Source organism: Patagioenas fasciata, chromosome 8, assembly GCF_037038585.1.
Source record: "Patagioenas fasciata isolate bPatFas1 chromosome 8, bPatFas1.hap1, whole genome shotgun sequence".
NCBI lineage: Eukaryota > Metazoa > Chordata > Aves > Columbiformes > Columbidae > Patagioenas > Patagioenas fasciata.
The window spans coordinates 9,288,120-9,314,584 of NC_092527.1; the positions used below are offsets into that span (position 1 = coordinate 9,288,120).

Genomic DNA, 26,465 nt, shown 5'->3' on the forward strand with positions numbered 1-26,465 from the left:
GAATACGGTTCACAGATTTAAAATGTACTGCAGGGGGAAAACCATATGAAACTCACTTTTGAAATATACAAATACATAACTGCATCCCACATTCATGCTGAAATAAGTTTATATTAGAAATGTTGGAGCTTTTTTCCTAAGCAAGAATAACCTCTCCAACATTGTGTAAAAATAGACTATTGTAATAAAATACAAAAGATGTGTTCCCTTTCAGAAGGCAGTTATGCTGCTTAGCTTTGAAGATCAGATCTCTGAGGGATTACACTACTAAAAAATTCTGTTCGCTTTCTAAAAAGTAAATTGATTAGATAGTCATTGTGTGTGATTAATCATTTTAACAGCGAGGTATTATCTTATGAGAAAAGTTTTAGTGTTGCATTAGTATATCACAAGAATAATCTAGAAGGAATAAATGTTTCAGAAAGTTAATTTTCATGTTAAATAAACTTTCCAAGACAAAAGAACTCTACTGCAGTTTTAAAATAAATGTATTTCACAGTCCTGAAATTATAAGATTTTATGTTGATTGTAGTTTGGCTTATGGCTGATAAAGAGAGAATATAATTTATAGCATTCTAGTCTCAGCAACCCAGGAAATTACACCACTCATCCAAAATTATAAATGAAAGGCACTCCGGATACTTGTAAATCTTACAGTTTGTGAGTGTGCTACAATCAAAAAGACTGATACTGTAATGAGATGAAAGTAATTAAATTCAAATTAATTGGTCAATACTTAGCACATCAATGAAAGAAATGCCTAAGTCAATTTCATAAAAGACAGATGCAGAGATATAAAAGACTGTTGTTTATGTGGTAGTATTTTTATTCACACTTTTTTTGCAAAGACTTATGTAGCAGTTTCCCTTTCACTTGAGGGGGTTTGGGATTAAATCTGTTTTTAGTCCAATTGTAACTAACAATGGCAAATTATAGGCTCAGTAGTGCAATGGTATTTGTCTCAGAGGACCGACTGCTAGTGAGAAGTATCCAGTGACACAAAATCCTAATGCTGAAGTATTTAGCACTTGCTGAGGACTCGAAACTCAAAAGTTTGTTAGATCTGCTGTTTCTTCTGCTTGTTGCCTTTAACTTTTCCCCTACATCTTCTATTTAGCATTCCTGCTTTTTAACTTTTCTTCCATATTTTGTTCTTCCTTATCCACGTGTCTTTCCTGAATTTTTCCCCCTCACTTTTGCTTCTTCTAATGTATGTCTGAGCCTATATCCCAATCACAGCCTCTCTCATTCTCAAGGGCATGTGGATAATATGTGATGACTGGAGGAAATAATTCTGACCAGTCGATGTATAAATAAGTCAACTAACTTCTGTTGTGTGATGTGTGGCCGTATGATTGTGGCATCTTTTCTCCTTAGAGCTGGGGGAAGGTGTGCTTCTGTGCACAAGTCTTCTCGTGGCTGGAGCTGGGAGCAGCAAAGGGCCTGTCTCTGCAGGAACCTGAGAGATCAAAACACTGGCCAGTGTTCTGGGGAGAAAAGTATGTGGCAAGCATCAGGTGATCTATAAGAAGTATGCCTTCTGATGATGAATAGGCTTTGGGTTGGATACAGATAGAAAAAAAATAAAAGAGCCTGCAGGCAGCAAACCTGGCAGCTGCAGATAATTGCTTTAATTCTGTAGATTTTGCTTTTCTTTTGTGAGAAGTAGACAAATTATGCACTGAGTGACTAACTGCAAAAATAGTATGTGATTACTTCAATACAATGTCTTAGTAGTAGTACGGAGGAATAACTTACTTGCTTTAGGAGTAGTTTTTAAAACCAGTTTAGATAAAATTGCTTTTTCATGTTGAGTTTGTGACATAGTTAAAAGGTATTTTCAGTGTGACAAAGCAAATAAGGAAGAGATGGAGATAGTCTAGTCTTTCTGCTTTCTGCTCCTTTACCTTGTCTGCCCTTGTGCCCTTACACGATGTGGTTTCTTTGTCAGAGCCATCTCCCAGGATGAGGGATTCTGAGTTTTCTTCTCTCTGAAAAGTGCCCTAACCATCATGCTGTATTTTGTTCTTGATCTCTATTGTTGCAGCTGCAACTTCACATGGTACCAAGTGAAGCAAATTTGAAGTCAGTTCTTCAAAAAGTGGAAATACTATATTTTCTCAAGAAAATACTGCTTAGACTATATTAACATGAGAAGAATGCTTTCCTTAGCCTTGAAGTTGAAAGTACCTGAACAAAACCACCCCTCCAGATATATGATGCAATCAATTTTAGCCCACACTATTCATTTGTCAAAATTATGAACAGCTGAAAGCAGATTTTTTTTATAATAGAAAAATGTTACACAAGCCAATGCAAAATAAGTTGTTGATCTTTTTTTTTTTTTTTTCACTTTTTGTATCTCACCTGAAATTTGTGGCTTTTTCTTTCTTCATTACATTTCTCCAAGCTTAACTGGAAGTTCTAAATGTTGGGGGAGATAAATCTGCTAAAGTATTTCCTCTTCCCAGTCTGTTGGATTGTGGAATATGGGGTAGTTAGCCTTTCACCATGGCAAGTTTTGCATGTCCCGAATAGTAGGAGTTTTCTGCATCAAAGATGCAGAACCAAGGCCTCAGAGTACTTTGAGGCTGATGATTTACCTGTATATGGTTTTGAATCTTCTGTAACAATAAATCACATATTCTTTACTCTGATGGAAACCATTCAAACAGGACTGGATGATTATATAATTATCTGAGAAGGAAGATTATTGACATTCCATAAAGCTCCAAAATATTCACTTTAGCCCTTGAATAGTGGAAGTTAGTATCATATTTTAGCTGAAAGGGGCCTCCAGAGATCTAGTCTGATATTTTGCTCAAAGCAGGGCTAAGTTAGGTCAGATTGCTCAGGTCCTGTCTGGCTGACTGCTGAATGTCTTTAAGAATGAAAATTTCCTGACTTCTCTAGGTCCCTGTTGCAGTGCATCACCCACTTGCGGTGAACTTTTTTCCTTCCTGTAAGTCTTGATGGCAATTTCATGGAATCATAGAATGATTTGGGTTGGAAAGCACCTTAAAGCTCATCTAGTTCCAAGCCTCTTGCCATGAGCAGGGACATATTCTACTAGACCACAGAATCCGTAGGGTCCTCTTCAGAATTGCCCTAATGAACTTCAAACTGTAACTGCTTTCGTCTGCTGTTTCTTGTGTTAATGAGAATCATTACATTTTGGATGGTGTTTCTACTGAACATGGATGTCTTTGAGGATGTTGCCTATTGTACCCCTTGTATTAAGGCTCAGAATTGTGTTGAATCCACTGAATTGTAACAGCTGGTGCCATATGAAATACCGTGTTTTGTTTGGTAGGGTTACGTGTGTGATACAGGGATAAAGCTGAATTCTGACCACTCTGAAGGGACTCTTGTGACTGAATTTCTGATGGAGCACTCAGTTTAGAAAAATAGATATAATATATTGGAACTTTTCTGATTTTCTGCTACAAAAATAGTAATCAAATATCTTATTTTGGATCAGCTTACCTCAGTTATATTTTTTTAATGGGACTTGAACAGCTTATTTCTTATATACTTGGAGATCAAGAAAACTGAATTTACCAACCTTTTACTGTATAAGAGATGCACTACGGGGTTAACTGTCACTTGCTATGAAACTAAGAAGACATTGTCTCCTACTGAGTCATTTCAACTACAGAAGTAGGAAGCTGACATATAAATCAAAATGCAACTTTAAACTACTGTTAGCCAGCAGTAGTCTTTTAAGGCAACAGACAAATGAGGCAATGCAGTTCCATACTGATCTCTGTCTTGAAGGAACTATTTTTGATGCCTTCAAGAAAACAAAACCATTTTGGTTCCACAGATTTTGAAATTACTCGTGTTAATAAAAAACATTCTGTAATAACATCTTTATAAATACAACTATTACATTGTCTGTCTGGAAAAAAAAAAAAAAAGAAAAACAAAAACACAAACGAGAAGTTCTCATTTTCTGAATCAAAACCGCGGGCTGATAAGTCATGCTTCTTTGTTAGTAAAAAAATCAGATCTTATTCATCCTTTAAAAATACATTAGTTGGTGTTCACAAATAAGCAAGCATGTATAACTGTTGAATGGTCATGTTATTTGGGACCCAAAACTTTCGATTTCCTACATAACATTACTGAAATTCTACAGTTTTTAGATATTAGTTACAGTACATACTATTTTTCACAGCTATTTTGTTATACTACGCTTTTTATAGCATATTGGGCTATACTCTTGGACTGGTTGCACTGTGCTGTGGGGGTGATGCAAAATTCTCTCAAGCATAAAGAACAGGAGTGTGTGTGATGGTGGCTGTCACAACTGTTGGTAACGGTGCATCCTGAGAAAAATTCAACTATTTAAACCTTGACCCCTGAGATTTGCTTCTTGTGGATTTGTATAGCATACATCTGTTGTATAGTATAAATCATCTGATCAGAGTACTATACATTTCTGATTTTCTCTAAGCATAGTCCATGCAAACAAACAAACAAAAACCTCTTTAAAAACCCCTCTTTTGGTGCTTATGCTTTTTGAATTTTATCTAACACCAGTAAGAATCAAATGGCATTCTGCATTGAAGTGCCAGCAGGGAATATGAATAAAAGTTCTAATCTAAATAGAATCTATGTAAGGGTAATTTCTAATTTTTATAGGAATGTTAAAATGAAGAAGTCAAGTTCTGTATTTGCAGCATTTCTTGACAGATAGTGATGCTGTAAATTATACAGCTGTTCTTCCCCAGTATGGATTCTGTAGTACTCACAGCGATTTATAGGTCCAGGGTGCAGCTGCTGAAAGTCATTTATTCTCAGTGCTGTATTAAATCTATCATATACAAATGCATTAACATTCAGCACAGAGCTCAAGGGCTTATGGCTTTTTCTTTCTTACTCTGACTTGCTGTCCTTTAAGTGTTTGCAAGGTATGCAGAAAAGAATATAAAAAATCCTAAATTGGTGTAGAAGGGGGAAAAAAAATAAAAGTATTATCCATGATAAATACTTGAAATCAGCAGTTGACGTTGAACAGCAAAACCAAAAGCTACTATTAATATTTCTGAAATTGGTAATGCTAATAAGCTTGTTTTGATGGATTAGCACTTCAGTTCCATTTGCTTGAGCGCCAGTCTTTACATATGTCAGTTGTACGTGTCTTCATGTTACAGAAACTGAATAGTCCCTGCAATGTTTGAATTGTGTGCATCTTAAGAGAGAGTGTGAGGCAATGTCATTGATTTTCTTAATTCAACTTGGTTTAGTTTTGGATTTTTAAATTAGAAATAAAGAAATCTAGCTTATTTTAAATATTTGGGAAGCATTTATAACAAATGATTACAAATAGTTAAACTGTAACTGGAGTTTGACAGAAGAACTGGAGAAGGGCCATATTATTTGTTGAGTATATAATCTGTGACAAAATAGCAGTTGGAACAGGCTGCCTGATTTGAGTTGTGTACCTGTCTATTGTTGATGATTTCACATCTTTCACATTGAGATATTAAATCTGGGAAGATTTAATATGCTCTGTTCAAGACCAGGAGAAAACTGGTACCTAGGGGAATGTTGAGGTGATTTGTTGGAGAAAGAGATCCTGAACACTTGTGGCAGATGGAATACATTTAGATGTGATTATATGTATAAAAGGAAGGCTGAACCAGGACAAGTGAAATGTGAAAGAGCTGTTTGTTTGGTATCACAGTATGTTTGGGATTGGAAGGGACCTCGAAAGATCATCCAGTCCAATCCCCCTGCTGGAGCAGGAACACCTAGGTGAGGTCACACAGGAACATGTCCAGGCGGGTTTTGAATGTCTGTAGGGAAGGAGACTCCACAGCCTCCCTGGGCAGCCTGGTCCAGTGCTCCGTCACCCTCACTGAGAAGAAGTTTTTTCTCAAATTTAAGTGGAACCTCTTGTGTTCCAGCTTGATCCCATTATCCCTTGTCCTGCCATTGGTTGTCATCAAGAAGAGCCTGGCTCCATCCTCGTGGCACTCACTCTTTATATATTTATAAGCATCAATAAGGTCACCCCTCAGTCTCCTCTTCTCCAAACTAAAGAGACCCAGCTCCCTCAGCCTTTCTTCATGAGGAAGATGCTCCACTCCCTTCATCATCTTTGTTGCCCTACACTGGACCCTCTCCAGCAGTTCCCTGTCCTTCTTGAACTGAGGGGCCCAGAACTGGACACAATATTCCAGATGGGGTCTCACCAGGACGGAGTAGAGGAGAGGGAGGACCTCTCTCAACCTACTAACCACTCCCTCTGTAATACACCCGAGGATGCCATTGGCCTTCCTGGCCACAAGAGCACAGTGCTGGCTCATGGTCATCCTGTTGTCCACCAGGACCCCAGGTCCCTTTCCCCTACACTGCTCTCTAATATGTAATTTCCCAACCTATACTGGAACCTGGGGTTGTTCCTGCCCAGATGCAGGACTCTACACTTTCCCTTGTTAAATTTCATCAGGTTATTCCCTGCCCAACTCTCCAGCCTGTCCAGGTCCCGCTGGATGGCAGCACAGCCTTCTGGCGTGTCAGCCACTCCTCCCAGCTTAGTGTCATCAGCAAACTTGCTGATAGTACACTCAATTCCCTCATCCAAATTGTTAATGAATATATTGAATAATATGGGCCCCAGTACTGACCCTTGAGGCACTCCACTAGATACTGGCCTCCAACTGGACTCCGCACTATTGACCACCACTCTCTGGCTTCTCTCTTTAAGCCCGTTTGCAACCCACCTCACTACTCTATTGTCTAGACCACACCTCCTCAGCTTAACTGGGCGGATGCTGTGGGAGACTGTGTCAAAGGCTTTACTGAAGTCAAGGTAGACCACATCCACCGCTCTGCCATCATCCATCCACCTTGTTACGTTCTCATAAAAGGCTATGAGGTTGGTCAAGCATGACCTACCCTTGGTAAAGCCATGCTGACTGCCCCTAATAACCCTCTTATCCTTGATATGCTTTGAGATGGCACCAAGGATAAGCTGTTCGATTACTTTCCCAGGGACAGAGGTGAGGCTGACCGGTCTATAATTACCCGGGTCCTCCTTCTTGCCCTTTTTGAAGACTGGAGTGACATTTGCTTTCCTCCAATCCTCGGGCACCTCTCCCGTTTCCCAAGACTTGGCAAAGATGATGGAGAGTGGTCCAGCAATGACTTCAGCCAGCTCCCTCAGTATCTGTGAAACTGTGTATCAGTCAAAATGCTAGTGGACCATGCATAACATGGTGTTCCACTACTAGTGTTTTTACTTAAGTCGTTTCTAAGTAGCCTAATACCACTAAGGCAGAGAATGAAATAAGTTTTCAATTTAATAAGTACCCAAAATCCCTTCTAATTTTAAAAATTCAGAAAAGAAGCAAGTAAAAATTAATCGCATATAGTATTATGAGAATTTAATAAAATTGCAGAAATAAGTAATTGTGGATAAAGTCATTCTGCCACATTTTTCAGTGATTCATCTTCCTTTGAAAAAATTCCAGGCCAAAATGTTTTCTGAAAGCTTTAACAGCTGTTTTCTTTGCATTGTACTATGTATGAGTATTGATACTTTATATTTTCCATACCTCTGAAATAACTACAGTATGAAAAATCTTTTATTGAGTCTTGCTCAATGTGTTTTACTTTGTTTTTTGTATGAATGTTTACAGAATAGTTTTAACCTTACCATTTCTCAGAAATGCTATTTTTCAGGTGTCTTTACTCCTATGAAGAAGTTAGGTCCTGCTTTGGGATATCTTCTGAACTTCCTGCTGCTTCTGCAAGCTCCATGTTCTGCATTGTTTGCCTTGTATTACTTTCCTTAGTTAGATGTGTATGTGCAACTTCCTTGTCTACTGAAAACTGTGATAAGTTGCTTTAATATTAAACTTTAAATTATAAATTGTCTTGACTACCAGAAATATGTGTTGATCTCAGAGCTCTTTTCTTTCAAGGATGGATGTTAACCAGCAGATTGTTTAGCTCGAAGTGTAAGATGGAGTTTTTAACATCATGGGTCAAGCCAACACTAACTGATACAAGGCACTTCTCAAATAAACAGTTAACACCTACCACCTCTTTAGCTTTTTGGAAAGAAATTATCTCTCAGTCACTTTAAGAACTAAGCACTGAAAACAAAGCAACTTTAGACAGGGAAAGAAAATGATGCCATGAAAATACTGAAATTCTGAACATTTTAAACTATATTTGACAGCAGCATAAAGATAAGGTGTTCCTTAGGTGGAAGTGTTAACAAAGAATGTGCTGCTTTATTAATTTTTTTCTTTACAAAGAATAAATCACTGCTTTACTCATTAAATTAAGGAAGAGGACTGTAGACCGCTGCTGCCTTACTTTTGGGTGCTTCTACACTGGCCGTCCTGTTTCTCAAGTGCTTGGCATCAACTGAGGTTGGTGTTTCACTGACTCCTTTCCGTCCGTTGTTTCTCCATCCTAATCTTCCTTACGGTTTTCACTCTCACTCTTTTGTGTTGTATCTCCCGTTTTCCTCTCTTTAAATTAATCTCTGTTTCTGCTGTGTTTCTCTCCACATCTTCATTAGTCATCTCCTTCTCTTCAAGATGCGATAAGACCTTCTGGAGGTTCCTAACTTCAGAGCCTTCTGCCTGATGAATGTTTACTGCTCTAGTTCCACGCAAGCTCATTCCTGACAAATGTGGCCATAAATGTAGTAGGAGAAAAACCTTTGTGAGCTAATATATTAAGTGGTGTATGTTTGCAGAAAAAGGATTGCTGCACTTAAAGAAAAATTCTTACGTTATTTCTTACAGGGAAAAATTACTTTGCTAACTTTCAAAATGACCTACTTCATCTAAGAGACTGATAGTTAACAGAGCAGGATATTAGAAGTGTGGGGACCAAATCCTGAAATAATGGATAGAGAAGTGACAGCAAGGTGTTGCTCTGTCATCTGTAACTGGGCTAGAAGTTGCTGAAGCATGAGCAACACAGAATATTCTGCAATAGTTGCAATCTGGTGCAACAAAGTCATCAAAAGAAACTGCATCTTCCCTAGCTGAACAGCAAATTCTGGAAAACATTTGTAAATTGAAAACGCTGGTATATTAAACAGTCATGGGCAATTTTTGATACTTTGTATAAGATAGCTTTGCTCTTCTGCAGTATTATATATCAGTTTGAGTATGGTTGATAGTAAATAGGTGTAGATAGAGAGAGAAGGCTTCACTTCTACTGGCAACCTCAGTCCCGTAAATGTTTCATGCTTGCTCTAAGTTGACTGGAAGTTATGGTTTGATAAAGACAGTGCGGAGCCTTCCTGGAGGCAGAGGGTATCACTCAGGGCTTAGTCCTTCACGCCTTGTATATTCATGTGTAAGGCTCATGCAAAGAAACTCTGCCTACAGTTTATAGCCATACAGAGTGTGTACGTATATAGATATATTTATATACACACACACACACACATATATGGTGTGTGTGTATATTTATGGTGTATACACACTGTAGTGTAGTGTAGCATGAGACACTAAGAACTGCTGCTGACTTCTGAAGTTAGCTTGGAATGCCTGACCATCAAACACAGAACTGTTGCTGCTTTGTAAAGATAAGTTTCTGGTTTTGTCTCCAGACCTCCTTTGTCTATAAGATATATCTTTGTAAATGGTTTACTTCTGTGATGCCTGCAAATGCTGCTGTCAGTGTTTCAGTGTTGTGTGTCTATTAAAGAACAGAAATTAGAAAGGAGAAATTTTTATGTTTCTGGGGTGTAGTAGTATTGGTTTATTTAATCTACCTGTTTGGACTGGAACAACCTCTGGAAACAAATGTATATAAAACAAAACAAACACAACCCAAAATACAAACAGACTGGCTTTGGAATAGATGCTTTCTCTATGAAGGAGCAGATGAAATTTTTGATAAGAATTTCCAGTGAGTTTCCATTTCTATGGCACTTGAAGATGTAATAATTTGCTTTCTGGAGTACTTAAATCCAGCAGTGACTGGTGAAGGTAATGGTGGGATTTTGATTCACTCAATGAGAAATGAACAAAGGAGTGTTTAAGCAAATTCCTTTGATTCAGTGCTGTTCTGAATTTACTGGCGTACCTTTCCAGTGGTGTTTGACTTGCTGTGAATGCTTGTAACATGAACTTTTATGGTCAGTGTAATACAGCTCTTTGATCTAGCAATGTTTTGCTTGTGCCAACAAAAGCATTATTCTAAGTGAGATCTTTTTCCTAGTGTGTGTTTGTGTCTGTCTTCTGTAGAGTTACAAACACTTGTGTAAGGTAGTCATTTTAGACGTATAGTTCAAAGTTTGATGTGGAGGAAAGGAGGAAAGGTTGTGCTGTTCGACTTCTCTGAACTTAGCATTTTGTAGAGTAGGCAGGGTCAACTTTATGATGGAGTTTATGACAGGTGATCCCTGCTGATGGTGAGTGCTTTTCTGTTTAGAACAAGGTATTGTGGGGGTTCAGCGAGGGCTGGCAGCTCTGGGAGGCGGGAGCCTCTCCAGCTAGGGCCCTGAACCCTGCGTCAGTGTGAGCTGGGCATGCCAGATGTTGGAAACCGGCTTCAACCAGGACTCTGGATAATCGGGAAAGTTTGTGGTGATGAGACAGGTCGGAAGCATCTGGGAAGTTGGTCTGTGGGTGAGGGCGGGACCTGGTGAGGGTAAGCAGTGTGAGACAGCCTAGTGACTGCTCAGAAGCACCATTGTGACAGGACAGGGCTGAGCTCAGGTCAGTCTGTGTGCTGAGGCCTGGAAGGGAGGCAGCTGTGGCCGAGCTGGTGCCTGGCACTCCTGCGACATAGCTCAGAGAGGGGGCTGAGTGTCCCTGGCTGAGCTGAACCAGGGCTCCGGGACAAGGAGTGGATGGATCTGGGCCCTGGCGGCGCTCACAGGGCCGTGGCAGGTATAAGCCTTTAAAACTTGTGTGAAAGTAGTATCTTTGAAGAACTGACACAGCTGAAGAGCAATGTGGCAGTGAGTATCAACCCCAGATCTTTTTCACTTTCTTGTCTGGGAGATATTTTCCTTCCACTGAATGACTACACAGTACTTAGGAAGTTTGTAAACTTGGGTCTTGCCCAATAAACAGTGCCTGAGTGCACTGGGAAAAGGTTGAATTTTGTCATTGTCTTTGATTCACCAAATACACGTAATTTGGCAGTCACTTTTGACTGAAAGCTAAACACTAATGTCAAAGTTTAAACTGTGATAAAAAGTAATGCTTTTGTCCCCCAGCCCTATAGTAATAGGAAATGATGAGGATTTGTATATCTGTGTTCTTCTTGGAGACAGAACTCAGTTCAATGGCACTTGTGTCTACAAAGAGTGAGCTAAAGCACTCCAGTGCACTTCATTCGAAGTTGCCTTTGTGAACCTTGTATTGACTGCGGCCAGTGCAAAATACGGCACTGTGGTTTATACCCACAGTGATGCTTGGATCCCAGGAGCTGTGAACAAGAGCTGGCTTCCTGGTGTATTGTGCTGTCAAACCTTAAATATCTTAAGTGTCATAAAGAACAGGTTTTCTTATTGAAGTAGTGCAACAGAAGCTTAACTGTGAAGATAGTTTTCAAGCTTTCCATTCAAAGTGGTCTTGTCCATTGACCATGTCTGGCTGGAACTATGCACAGCTGGATACCTTTGACTATCCATTCTTTTTTCATTCTTATCAGGGCCAACCAGGTATGGGGAAGACATAATAGTACATCCCAGGGGGGCTAAGACAGCAGCCTGGGAAAGTATACTATACTATACTGGGCCTCTTAGATTGGCAGTGACTTGATGCAGGATTATCTTTGATCTAAACTGGTCTTATATGACCTATCTAGAGCTCAGTTGCTGATTTAGTGTGGAAAAAATAAATCCCAGATCAGTGAAAATAGTCCACTAGTCTAAAAAGAAGTTTAAATAAGAGGAAAGTGGTAAACTGTGAAGAAAAAGGAAAATATGGTAATGCTCAGTAATGGAGCTGAATGAACTACAAATGCTCAGATATTAAGGTATGAAGAGAGTAATAGTAAGAACTTGTTTGGGAAATTTCCTCTCCGTAGTTCTGTTTGTCTTCTACCTCTGTGCAAGTGGAAGGTGATCCATCCATACTTACAATAATCTCAAAAAATATGTAACAAAACCCATGGTCATAGTATGTGTTTTCCTGTTCCTTTTGTTCGGGTGCCATGTTTTACAGATATTCCAATCCTCTACACATACTTTTCCCTGTTTGGTTCTTTTGAAGCTTGAGAAACATATCTTGTTGCATTCTGTGTCAAAGTTAATGTAGTGTATTTGGGCAAGGGTCAGTACAGGCAGAGTTTGAGTCCAATGTTGAGTGCAGCCAGATTTGATACACTGAATGCTCAGACCTTTAAAAGTCTACGGTCTTAGTTTGGAACTTATCTGAAAGTGTGCAAGTCATTCAAATTCAGCACAGTGCCTGTCAACATGCTCAGAACTGTGATGGTTTGATAGTTCACGGGAGAATGTTAACACTCGGCTTGTAGTTCTCAAGTGATATGTTCTGTCAAAGGATAACTCAAAAGAAACTGTATGCTGTCTGTCTTGCTTTCTTGTGTTTCTTAGTGGTGTGTTCTCTTTGACAAGTAAAAAAAGGAATCAGATGGTTTCTGTATTTTTCTCTCCACTGGAAAAAGTTTATCGACTATGAGTTAACAATCTGTTTGTAGAGACTAACTTTCTTCTTCAGAGAACTAGTTACATTATTCTGATAATCCACATATGCAAATATTTGATAGAGAAATCACTGAATTGTAGGGTTTTTTGACCTGTTTCGCAGAAGATCAGACTATGATTATTAGACATCTCTTCCTGTTCACATGAAAAAATCTTGAGGAATTAATTCTTCATCAAGGTGGAAAAGAACAGCAGCCTTGCAGCTTTTGAGGCTATCCAAGGCTCACAACTGAACAACAAAAGTAGTGATGAATTTCATGGGTCTAAGGATTAATTTTTTTTAAAAGGTTATTTAATAAAAGTGAGGCTCTTCATAGGTGAATTTACCAATACCATGATTCTGAAACTCTACACAACGTTGTATGAAACCAAACATTCTGTATTTCAAAACCAATAACACATGAATGTTTTGGACTGTTTCTAGATGCCCTGTTATTGACTTGCTGTGACTGGCTTTGTGCTACTGGATTGCCAGTTTGGGATTTCTTATGAACACCTCATTCCTGGTTAGACAGTGCTGTTTTAGAGGGGAAAAGTAATTTGGAAGGACTTTTTGAGTTCATTTGTGTATGATGCAGCAAAATAAGAAGTAGCTAAGAATAGCAGCCAGCTGGACTAAAGTGTTGTATTGACTTGCTGTTGTATGTCCCTGTCTGTAGCTTCCTGCAGCCCAGAAGAAAGGAGGGCATTCTGTTGTCTTTTCATTTATTTGTAGGAAACGTAGATTCACTAATCAGTGCAAGAGTCTGTGTTCAAAAATAAATAACATTTTTTTGCTGGGAGTTCACTGGATAAATTGCAGATGCTTTGCCAAGGTTGGAGGTGCGTTAGTATTTGGATTTGAGCACACTGGGCAATGAAGTCATTCCTGCACAGAGGTGATTCATTGATATATTGGGTCATAGTATTTATTTTTCGTTTTTTGGATGGTGGTTCTTTACTGTGTCCCTGAGATTTCCAAGTTAGCTTGAGGAAGTAAGATGCAGTCCTATGTTTGAAGTATCTCTTGCAGTAAATGGGATTTTAAAAGCATAGAACTGGTTCATTCAATATTGCATGCTCTTTTCTTCAACTATAAACTTATAAACTTTATGCAGTGAGAAGTGGATACTAGGATGCTTTTGTAAATAATGCATATGCAGCCTGATGCAAGGCAAAGTAAAATAATTAGAAAGATTTCAGCTTCCTTTAGAGCAGGCTGAGAGCAGCTTTGTACGCATTTTGCTGTTCATTCTGCGTTGAGCCTCTTACGCTGTTTGAAGCTGGTGCCACAGGCTTTTGTTTTTCTGATATGCTGTTTTCTCTTCCTTTTTAATTTTTCCCCTGAATTTAACTCTCTCACGCAAGCCATTTTGCAGATACCTACCAGTTTTTCTCCAAAGGTAGAAGATGCAAAAAGAGAGTAGGGAGGACGTCTGGAGTAAAATAGGATGGATGCAACAGGAGGTTCCTTACAATCCTGATGCTGACTGTATGATTGCATCCAAGTCCATAACTTGCAGCTGTCCGAATAACAGCTCCTGTGCTTGATTCCTAGAAACAGTTAAACCTGACTTGGTAACTCTGTGAAGCTGTGCTCTCCTTGTTTGGACTGGCAGGAGCCAGGGTTCTAAAAGATCTGTGTGGAGAAGGGAGAAATGTGATGAGTGTGGTAAGCTCCCTGAGTGCTATAAGTGCGTACATAGCAGGAAGGGAGGAGAAACAGGCAGTGGCACTTCAGAGGTGACTTCTCATCAGCACCTTCTTCATTTCCAAACCTTCCATGCGTCCCGTTTCCCAGGAGCACGGGGCTCCATCCCTGACCTGCTCTTCCTTTCTGCAGGGTGTTCCAGATATACGCTGGTGGGACAGGGAAGCAAGCACAGGGAACTTGTTTAAATGCAGCGATCACAGAATTTCTTGCTTAATCCTGTCTGCACGTCTCTCTTTCTCTATTGCTCTATTTCGCTAAGAAAAACATGTCTGGGAGGAAAGACAGCTGATTTCCAGGCCAGTTTTCTCTTAGGAAAACTGCTTAAAACCAAATAAACTGTGGACAGTTCAAGGTGCTGGTAATAAGGCACAATAAAAATTGGAGTTGTTTTACACAGACTTTGTTTGTTTCTCATGAGGTAAAGATGATTCAATTGTAAGTACTGTTGTAGCCCATTTTCACAATTTTTGACAAATTTAACTTGATGTTTCCTTAAACAGAGTAAAGATAGAAAAAAAATTGTTTATACATTACTTGTCAGTTTTGAAGTGCTTTTGGCAATAAACTGCATGTTCTTTTGCTGACAGGATTTGAAATCTAGCAATCAGCGAGATGAAATTGCTGCAGCACGTGCATCCCTGAAGGAGAATTCTTCTCTCCTACATTCAATATGTTCAGCTTGTTTGGAACATTCAGATGTTGCGTCCCTTACAGCCAGCAAGGATTCAATTTGCAATGAAATACAGAATGCTCTCAATGTAATTTCTAATGCTTCCCAAGGAGTTGGAAATAAAATGGCACAACCTACATCTCACACAGCTACTCTTGGAAGTGCCCTTGATGAGCTTGAGGTATGTAAACCTGTGGAACTGCAACATTCTTAGAAAAAAGTTCATTTCACTCTTTTAAAAAAAAAAAATTAGCTATTGGTATCATATCTGATGAACCTAAAGACACTAGAAACTGATACTCTGCTTAGTCATAGTCTAAATAGTATCACTCTAAGTTATTTAATTGGGAGCTATCACTTCCTTCAAAAGAGTCTGGAATTTAGTCGTCATGTACGCTCAATATTTGGCTTCCTTCATACAGCAGGCAAGAATTAGTTCCAACTGTGTCACTGATGGTGGAAACAGACACATCCTTAAGTAAGTGGGAAGAACCTCTGAGTTTAGTTTGCAAATAGCAGTGATTATCATATGATGGTGATCGCTGCTACCTTGACTGCATTTGAACTAATACAATGTGAAATGAAGTCCTTTACTCCAAAGCTTGTCATTGAGATCGTTAGGTGATTCATATAGTTGAAGGATTTAAAAACCTAATTATTTTTTCTGCTTATCATTAAATAAAGAGACATAACCAATACATATTGCCAGATTGTGCATTTCCACTTCCATTGTTTAGCCAAAGGCTTTGAGAAGGTCAGTTTTTTTCTCTACTACTGACCTGATCCTAACCTTTTGTATGGAGTTTTCCCTTTTTCTCATGGCTGCTCTGGTTCTTACCAGTGTTATTTTCCATTGCTCTGCCAAAAGTGATAAAAGGACTCCTGAGATGAGGTTACAGACCACGTTCCTCATCTGGTCTAGACCTAGATCAACAAAAGGAATGAAAGTTTCTAAACACATTTACAAATATGGGTCTTTTTGGTTGTGGTTTCTCAGAGTTACCAGATCTCAACCTCAGAACTCCAGTATTGTTGATACATTGTCAGGAGAATCAATGTTGTGACTCACGGTAATAGATTTTGTCTAAAATTTTCAGTGAAAGCGTAGATAAATACATCGACATCCATATATGACACAAATCTTGTAGTGGCAGTTTATTGATCAAAGCAGACCTCTCAGTCATGCTCAAAGTGGAATTTTTTCCCCGCAAGGAACAGGCTACAATTGCAAGTTACAGGTGATCCTTCTTTGCTTCTCACACCGGGTTTTAAAATTACGGTTTCTAATCTCTTTTCTTCATAAATTAAAGAGAAACATTTAAGAGTAATACTGATTTTTTACAATGGAACTCTGAATGACAAATTATATACTTTAAATGGACTCTATTATTTACATGTTTTACTTACAAACTGTTTAAATGAAATTTGGCAAAAGGATTGCATCTTCTGACTGTAGATGAATTCATCTTGCCTGCAGGTGAGCAGGACCATGTTAATGATTTTTTTAAAAAAATGTAATTAAATTTATTATTGTTATAAGAGTTATGGTAATCACAAAATGGAAAAAAATCTCCTCTGGATTGAATTTGGTTTTACTTGGAAACATAAGCACATACGAGTCTGACTGTTGTAAAAATCCACTTGTTTGTGGAGTTTTCAATATGGTTTTACCTAGGTAACACAAATGGGAATTGAAACTGTGTGACTTAGATAAAGCACAATTTATAAAGCATTTAACTTCTTAAAATGATTTTGTGAATTAGATGGTTTCACTTTTCTTTCTTTACAGGAAGTTCTTTTGGCTAACGACCTGAAATAGCCTTTGCTCTATCTCCCTGTTGCAAATACACTTCCGTGGAATAGATTGATGTAGTAAATAGTCTGTTGGGAACAAATCTCGTTAAACGTTTATAGTGTTTATATCATGGAGCTTACTCAACGATCTATTACAGTATTTAGATGTCTTGCTATGCTAGTCGTCCTTTGCCAGTGCTGGCAGTGTGAAAGCTATTACAGATTTATAAGTAAATTAGAGGAGTTAACTCTTAAATCAGTAGATTCTCAAGAATTCCTCTTAAAGGCTCCATATAACTACCATGTCATTCTTAAATAACCCAAAAATTGCAATTAAGTTTGTAACATTGCATATTAAGATCTGTGTTAAAAATGTGTAGGTGCAGCTTATCTAAGGCTTTTCACTGATCTTTCATCTTCTGAATGTGAAGAGATTTCTCACAAAATGATACAGGTCTTGAATGCCTCACTCTGTTAGCGTGTCCATCTGATACATGGTCCTTTACTGCCCATGGCTACCTGGCAGAGCAATTACTTATGAAATGTCAAAATACTGAAATCAATTCAAAATGTCAGGAAATAGAACCAGGTTTCTGGATACCCATGAGCGCTCCTTTTTATGGATCAGAAGACCAATGAGGGAGAAAACAGTTGTTTAATAATTCTGTTTTCAGTGCTTGCTTGTATTGAAGAACTTGGGTAGCTAACCACTCTTTAGCTCTGTTAAAACAAACATGCAAAATTGCTGATCGCATATCTGGTGTCTTCTGATTGGCTGGAAATTGGATTGTCTTTTCTGCGCAGATGTACTGATCATAAATATTTGATGAAATTGCTTGAAGAATTTGATCTGTGGACAGAATCTTAAATCGTATTTTCCTGGTTATTATTGCCTTTTTTTTTTTTTTTTAAATTCAGAGCTAAACTGTAGTAGATTTTTGCCAGCGCTATTTGTCCATCTTTGCATCAGCTTTCTACAAACTGTCTCCCAAAGGAAAACGTTGCTACTCCTGTTTCATCTGAGATCTGAAGGCAGTCGTTTTACTAGCTAAATGACTAATTGGCTGTAGCCTTCAAATATGTCTTAGTATTCCATAATCAGTGAAGCTGTTTCTTTCTGTAGTAACACAAATATTCTACTTGGCAGATGTGTTTTACATTATGGTGGACATTGTATGAATGGACTAGTGTTGAGGGTACTTAAGGCGTAGGAACGCAATAGCGAAGTTGCTGCTCAAGTGAATAGTGCCTAAGTGGCACAACTCCAGCAGAGGTGAGGTAGCACAGAACACATGAGGGAGACAGAATTTCAAATCTCTAACACAAATAAATCTGTCTCCCATGTCAAATAGGAAGTAGTTAAGAGATAAAAATAAGGTTAATATGTTGCTTTTATGGATATACAAATAACTATGTTTTTCATCTTCAAAATATTTAATCTCTTTCCCTCCTGCTTGCACATAAACTCCTTTTCAGTTTATTTTGTGCTTCTGGATATGTAAACATTGGTTTGAGAAAATGCAGGAACTTGGAAATATGTAGTTAATACTTTAATCCAAGGTAACATCTGCTGATTGCACATAAACACCTGACATAGACCCCTTAACCATTTTAATGGTCTGTCCTGTCACTTGCTGAAACAAGTTCATAAACTTAGTTTTAGACTTTGGTTAGTCTCTCAGAGTAGAAAACAGAAAATTGCACTAGCAGTATCACCGGCCTGATTTTTTGGTGATATTCTGCACTGCTGTGAAAATCCCAAAATTCAACACAGAAAAGGCAGGGACAGACAGAAATTCACTAGTACCATTTCTTTCTAGTCATTGTGGAAATTTGAAGACTAAACTTCTAGTCCTAGTTTTTGGTACAAAGCATAACATAATCCTAGAACTTTAGGCCTCAGAAGGCCTTACAGAGGTCGTTTAGGAAGGTTCATTGTCTACTGATTTTATGTGTGTTAATAGGTAGTAAGTATGGGGCTGAATTGCTGAGGGTGCCTAAGTAGCTAGAATGCTTCTAGATGAGGTGGGGGACTTCAGGGCAGTGGAACTAGTGGAGGCAGAATGTTTAGAAACGTACACTGATCCTGCAAGCTGGGAAATACAACCTTCTGTTTGAATGACACAGTAATGCAGAAAGAGCCTGCACTGGTTTCCTTGGGAAATATTCAAATTATCAAGTCTGATTTTTCTCTATTTCTGCTGGAGAATCTCCCAGCTGTCTCAAAACAATTCTTGTGTATTTCAGAAAAGATGGGATGCTTCAACATATAAAAATGTCTTTCTTTCTCTGAATTATACCTAACATGTAGGATAATGTTAATAATAACCAACAAGAAAATCTCAAGGTCACTGAAGTCCCCTGTCCTAGGTGTTTAAGCTTTTATCTTACTACCTTTATCTCACTACTCTTAGAATTGCCTGAGCTAGACAGTACCTGAAATTGTGATATTAAATCTAAATTGAAAAAATAATTAAAATTCTCCAGCTTAAAAGTAGTCTGATAAGCACTGGTAAGTTCCGGTGTACCTGACCTGAGTTGCACTTGAGGGTATATGGCATAGTTTTCTTGTTTAATATTTCTTCTGAAAGCGTGGAATCACATATAGATGTAACAGGTGAATGGATTTATGTAGAATATAGACTTGGTGATCTGGACCATAGTAGCACTGTTTCAGATGTTCAGTTAAATTAAAAACTGCTAGTTTGAATTTATTTAAATGCTGAAGTTTGTATACACTTACTTTCATATTTCATGAAAACATCACTTCTCATTTTCTTTCTCTTCAGAATATTTGCTTGACACACAGATGTAATTAGTTTTATCATGGCAAAACAGTTATCTGATTTTGTCTGCTTTCTGGCTAGTGAAAAGCAAGAGGCCACATATCTGTGTCCTTTGAAAAAACAGTTGTTGAACAAAAGCTACTATTTTGATCTTTGCCTGTATTCAGCCTGCTAAAGGTAGCAGCAGTGACTTTCTGCCACAGTGTGGGATTGTATTAAACTACAAATCTGCAGAACTAGACTGCTCATGTATCTGATTTAACATTCTTAGCTGTCATCTAGCACTGCTGTTTTTGTTTTAAATCCTGAGGTCCTCCTGGTCTCTAGAAGTCTAAATTTTGGGGATGCTGAACTCTTCTTTCAGACAAAGCTGAGATTCTGCTCTGAGATACTTAGGTAAAATAGGGAATATTACTGAGAAGTAAACTTATACACTGCGGATGTCATAGTTGTACATAGACATTGTTAGCTTAGTATAAAACATCTTAAGAATTTACAAGATAAATATGCAAGACAGACACACTGTATGAGAGGATGAGGAAGACAGATAATCCTCAAGAAGTACAGACAGAAACAGGAAAGAGTTTGAAAGAAGAAATACCTTTTTTTACAAGCACAGCAACAAGACATGAAGAGGAGAAACAATGCTGGCTGAGAACTTGGGAAGGTGCCACACAGTTGACTCTTTTAAGACATACCCTGTGTGTTACCATGAACTTGGCAGTCTGGGCCTCAGTTCTTTGCTTTGAAAATGGGGTTGATAGTTTTTCATTGTAGAGTAGGGCGTTGTGACAATTGATTGACCAAATGGATACTGCAGTGATAAGAATGTGTGCATGTTTATGAAGGCAGGCAAATAGCCTTTCTGTTGTAGAAATGCCAGATACAGGTGTAGGAGAGGTTGAAACTGAGGATGACAATCTTAAATCTCAGACAGCAAAAGTAAGAAACAAGAGGAAGGAGTCAAAGACAAGGCAGTTGTAGTCAGAAGATGTCAACATGGCCTGCAGGTAGATGTGATCCTGTTCTACTTGTGCTGTGAGGTGCTTAAGTGTGAACCAGCTCTGGCAGGAAAGCTCTATTGCCATCTTAGTACTGGGTCTAGGTCAGTAGGATTTGCTAACTTAGATAGAGATTTGTCTGCAAATGACCCGTATGCATAGCCCAAGAACAGAAAACAGAATCTACCACAGTCAAAACTATCTTGGATCTTTCCAAGGGAAAGGGCTAGTTGCAAGTCAAGGAAACATAATGCCACTGTAGTTTGGGCATGTAAAAATTAAAGCAGCAACTTAATTGCGCTGAATTTTCTTACCTCTCCTCCTCATCTTTTCCAGAACTTAATTATCCTGGATCCTCTTGAAGTGAATGAAGAGAAAATAAGGCCATCACTAGAGAAACGTCTGGAAGCTATTATCAGTGGAGCAGCTTTGCTGGCCGATTCTTCCTGCACGCGTGATGTTCATCGAGAACGCATCATTGCTGAATGCAATGCTATACGCCAAGCTCTCCAAGACCTGCTTTCTGAATACATAAACAATGTAAGTAACCAGACTTTTTTCCTTTTTTTAATGCCTGTCTCAGGGCCTATTTTAGTGTATACTAGAATTTAACCTATAAGTAATGTAAATCAGAGTTTAACCTAAATTTCTCAACATGCTATTCAAAAGGTTGAAAGGAACATTTTCCTACATAAATCTAAGCAAAAGCTAGTTATGGATCTCCAGAAATCATAAGAATCATATCATACAGTCTGTGAAAAGTGCTGTATTACAGATACAATGTACGTGTCTTTGTTATTTTATGCTTATTGGAACTGTCACTAGTGCAGAACAGGCGTAATCCTTTATATGTTCACAGAAGTTTCTTTTAATTTCACTTCCTAGTTATCTCTTAAAATTTTAGGACAAGACCTTTAAAATGTGATCTCAGTTCCTGTAGCATGCAACAATTGAAATAATTTGTTAAAAGGTACAAGGCAAGGATTCTTTGATAAATCCAGAAATCTGATTGTTTGGCATGCTTATAGGCCAATTAATCTGTGAATTTTTGAAAAGGAATATAGTTTGTGTTTAAAAAATAACTATTAAAGAATGAATTTGGCACTTACGTCTGGCTGTTAAATGATAAAACAGTAGAGACTGATACTATTAATATGGGTACACAGTGTTAATATCATGCTTTTCCTCTGGAAACATTTTCTGTAGGCATACTGTTCTTATCTAAAGATACTTGATGATTCATCAAGCACACTGAGAGGATAATTGTATGATACAGCTATTTGTTTCTTTTTCTGGAAGCTGAAATTCCCTTCTGTTCTGTAAGTCATAGTAGTTAACCAAGTCCAAAGCTGTTCTAATGAGACTGTTTTCTTCGACTTATCCTGTTGTCATTAGGATAATGAAGCATAGGAACTAAGGTAATATGCGTATATCAGATGTTTTTTTCATTTCATACATATTGTACTTGTTGATATTTTCTTTTTATTTATCAAGGGCCCAAGAGTGGGTGGGATTTACAACTGATTTATTTAATTTTCTGTCAATTCAAGTTGCTCTTTCAGTCCCTATACCAGATAAAGATACTTTTGTATTTTTACTCCAAGTTTAGCTGCAATTTCTGTTGAATGCAACATAATTCTTCAGCCTGCCTGGTGGTGCTCTACACATGATTTAGCTATGTGAGATTTCTTTAGCTCTGATTGGCTTGGAACGTTATTTTCTTGTAGGCTATGTCTATTGCGATATTTGTCCTAGGGTGGATCAGGTTTGCTGTTAAATACCGGCAAATTTAATAAGACTTCAACCGGTAGTAGCCAGACCGTGTGAGATGATGCAGGTGTGTTGTATATGAATCCAAAAGATTGCTGTGAGATTGTTGCAAGAACCCATTAGGGGAATTCTACATCTTGCAGGAATAAAACTGCGTGATTGTAAGTCAAATGGTCTGAAATTCTTGGACTCTTGAAACAAAATTGTGATTATCTTTTCTATTTCAGAAATGGTTATGGTTTTAGGGTTACATAATGCAGACAAAGGGGAAAAGAAGAATACATATCCCAGTCCACTTACTTGAGGAAGTCAGGAAGCAGCTTTTAAAATATGGTAAAAGGAGGAAGTGTAACCTAATGTGCTGCATGACACAGTGTCTGCACAAGGTGGCAAAGCTGAGGAGGGAAGCAGAAAGGAAAAAATACAGAAGATTTAAAAGTATGAAGTGTTACTCTAGGGTTAAACAACAGGAGTCTGCTTATACAATTAATATTGATCTCAATGGAAAAACTCTCATCAAGGATAATTTATGGCTATAACGGGACTGGATTAAATAAGATTTTCAATGAGAAGATGATCATGTGTCAGTTACATTATTTCACAGCTCTAACTCACTGAAGAACAGATGACAGATTCAGCAGACAGTTCTGATTTATCACTGTATTCTGGGCTCTACTATTAATAATTTCATGAAGTTAGGACTTGAGCTATAAAAATTATGCCAGCCATTTGTTAACACAGTGCAGTTTAAGAACCAGGTCGTGATTCCCTTCCTCTCCTTGGGAACGTTGCTGTACTCCCCAAGCAAGCGCATTTTCTATGTAATACTTCACGTGAGTCTGTGCGTATGTTCGCATGGTATATTTGTGCCTAATGCCCAGAGTTTTCCTTGCTCACTCTCCACAAAGGATGTGCTTTTGGTCCTGTCTTCATCCTGGTGGTGGATGGTTTACAAAACAAAGCCTACCCACTGTCATTTCGGTTCTTTTCAGTCACACTCATGAGTTGTACTAGTCAGCTGCTTGGAAGATTTTTTTTTTTCTGGATATGCCTGTCATTTCTTGCTGTTATATTGGTTGCATTACCTTTTTTAAGCTTTCTATCTGAGTGTTGCTAGTGGGAGCTGCATTACTTCAGAGACACCCCACACAGTAAGTGCCACCTTCACAAATGCTTCGCGAGCAGCTGGTTTGCCAGAAAGCTCTGGAAGCTGCGCTGACACTGGGAGCCCCCAGTGCATCTCTAAAGCCCCTGGCTCTGGCTTGCCTGGGAAGTGTTCAGCTTTAACAGGATCCTTGCCAAAGACTTGAGTGCCTAAATTCTGCGTAAGTTCTGCGTCACCCACCTCTTTTGAAACTAACCCTCAGTGCTTACAGAAATTTGAAACAGTATAAGGAATATGGCTTTTGTGGTTCCTAAATTTGGTGTTATGTGTGATGTTTTGTGGTTTTTTTTTTTTTCCTCTCAATTATTCTAAGTCTTTAATAAGTCTTAAGGACATCAAGTGAATTCAAGGGCCTATTAGTGTTTGGTTACATTTTGAGTTTTTACTACAAGCTGAGAGAAACATCTTTTCAGCAGATACTGACTCTTATGTAGTGGCTGTTCATCACACAGGCTATATCACAATGAGGTGATGCAATGGAAAATCAAGCAAAATGTGCTCTACACTAATAAAGACACACTCTATCTCCAAGAAGCTTGAAGTTTTTCTGCTCACAAAGTAATTCAGACATATAGTAAATTGCAAACATATTTATTCTTCTGAAAGGCAGCAATTTTTCTTCCAGTATTTCAGAATTATTTGTGTACTATTGTTATCCTCTCTGAGTTCTACTTATAGACATATATTTTTAAGGGATGTATTTGCATTTCAGGACATCAAATAACAGGAATTACTATTGTGAGTTTGGATAGCTTATCAATGGCAGAATCATCCTATGCTTTGTGGATAATAATGTATTCGTAGGAGCAATCATTTTCTAGTAATAAGCACTTGTATTTTCCTAATGACAAGCTCTTGTCTCTGCTGATGCTTTAAAATGAAAACTTATTGAACACATTGGAGTGCAGCAATACTGGCTCCATGTTTCTTGAGTTCTCTAGCTGCTTTCACTCCCAGTCACAATAGGGATGTGCACTTATCTGGGTGATCGAAAGGGATAATAGAGTTGTGATTGAGTGTAGGTTAAAGTGGCTGCTGTGAGCAGCAATTAGGATGATTGCAGGTACTGCTTTCTCTGCCTTCAGTAAACAGGGATGGGATGTCTCAATGCTGATTCTGTACCCACCTGTGGATTTGAATAGAGATCACTGGCTAGATTGTTTAGACAAGACTGAAAGAAGGTTGTTAAAGAAAGGTCAGATATGCTTATGATATGATAGCTGCTTTCTTGAATTAAAGTTTCCTTACTTTTAAAATGTTGTTTCATCATATCTGAGCTTTATCAGTTTCTCAACTTATTCTGGATATCAATTGGATGTGTGCATGTGTATTTATATATACATATACATACACATACACGCACTGTTATGTATGCTGGGCCAGTACTATTTTTGCCTTGTCTGGTAGGTTGTGATTTCATTCTTTCTTGTTGTGGGTTTCAAAAACTTCTGTTTCTTAACTGAGTTTTTATGTTAAAATTACCTAAGGTTTTGGCTGAGCATGGCAGGGAGCAGAGCCAAGCCAGCCCTTCTCACACCTGCAGGAAGGAGACTAATGATACATTTTACCTTGAGATGGGATCAAGAAGTGGACTGAAATTGACTACATTGTATGTTGCTTTTTCCATGGGAGACATGGAACCTGACACACCAATGTGATGTTCACAGAGTTCGCTTTATTGTCGGACCGGGCTGGCTTTATAGCAAAGCTGCCCTGTCCACGTGCCTTACAACAATGTGATTGGTTGTAACTTGTGCTATACAATAACGTGATAGGCTGCATGTACTGTCCACGCGCTCTGCACGCATGTGTCTGGCGATTGCTCACTCATCCTTACCTTCTAATGGTGCTCCTTTAGTTTCTTTTGGCAGCCTGGCTTCACCTCTCAGCCAGGCTGGCGACAACCCCATCCCCCTGGGGCGGGGGGGGGGCGGGCTCTGCCACTACAATTGTACATATTGTACATGTCTAGGGCACTGATAATCAAGCCCTGACCACCTGTGTAGCCTCAGGGCAGGCCAAGCTGAGGCTGGCTATAAATCTCATCTGCTTTGCAGCAGAGAGCATTGGACCACTCCAGCAATGACACTGCAAAGGAGATGAAGTAGTTGGTGGCAGACGGTGGAGCACGTGTGTTGCATACTTGAATCTCACTGGGAATGCAGCTGCTGGAGCTTTATCTCCTTTGGGTTCCCTGAAGGTTCTCTGAAGCCTGTTGCTTCAACAGACCTTGTGTCCACAGCTTCTGGATATGGGACACGTTTGTATTTGAGGCATGTATAGATCAGAGCACATAAACTGAAATGCTGTGAGGATGAGAGCAGAGGAGATCCCTGGAAGCACGAGGATGCCTGAAACAGGGAGTCCTTTTTCTGGGGAAAAGATGTGTGGTACAGAACCCTCTGTAGATATGGGGAAGGTCCAACTGCAGGAAAGATGATATAGTGGATAGTTGGGACTTGTGCTGTTGTGTCTGTCTAGATTTCAAATTGTAATTGTTAATTTACTGAACACCTGAGCGCTGGAAATTCCAAACCAGAAAATGGGTGGAAAATGAGGAGTCTTTATTTATTGATGGCATGATTTTGGGCCTTACCCTTTCTCTCAACTCATAAATTTGAGTGCTGTGGAGTGCTAATGCCTTGCTTCACTCCTTTCTTGAGTGCTCTTCAACAGCTCAAGGTCTGACCCACCATCTCCATGTAGAGACTGCCTGTGATTAATAATGTTTTGTGTAGCATTTTATCACCACTCTTTTTTAGAGTGGAAGGACATGTAGATACCTCAAACATATAGATGCCTTAAACTTCATGTTACTTGTATTTTACGGTTTCCTGATGAAGACTTTTAACGATTCCCTGGATAGAGGGAAGACAAGACGCTTTGGTTTATCATCACAGTGGTGCAGTGTAGCTTGCA

At 38.7% G+C, this 26,465-nt stretch overlaps 1 protein-coding gene across 6 annotated transcripts in view; it reads left to right on the forward strand.

Annotated features, from left to right (window-relative positions):
* Positions 1 to 26,465, forward strand: part of CTNNA3 (catenin alpha 3) — a 450,315-nt gene that overhangs the window by 97,080 nt on the left and 326,770 nt on the right. For all 6 annotated transcript variants that reach the window (XM_065843203.2, XM_065843202.2, XM_071811659.1 and 3 more), the window contains 2 exons: positions 14,948 to 15,211; positions 20,948 to 21,151. In XM_065843203.2, coding sequence (XP_065699275.1) covers positions 14,948 to 15,211; positions 20,948 to 21,151 — 468 coding nt within the window. The remainder of the gene's footprint in view (positions 1 to 14,947; positions 15,212 to 20,947; positions 21,152 to 26,465) is intronic.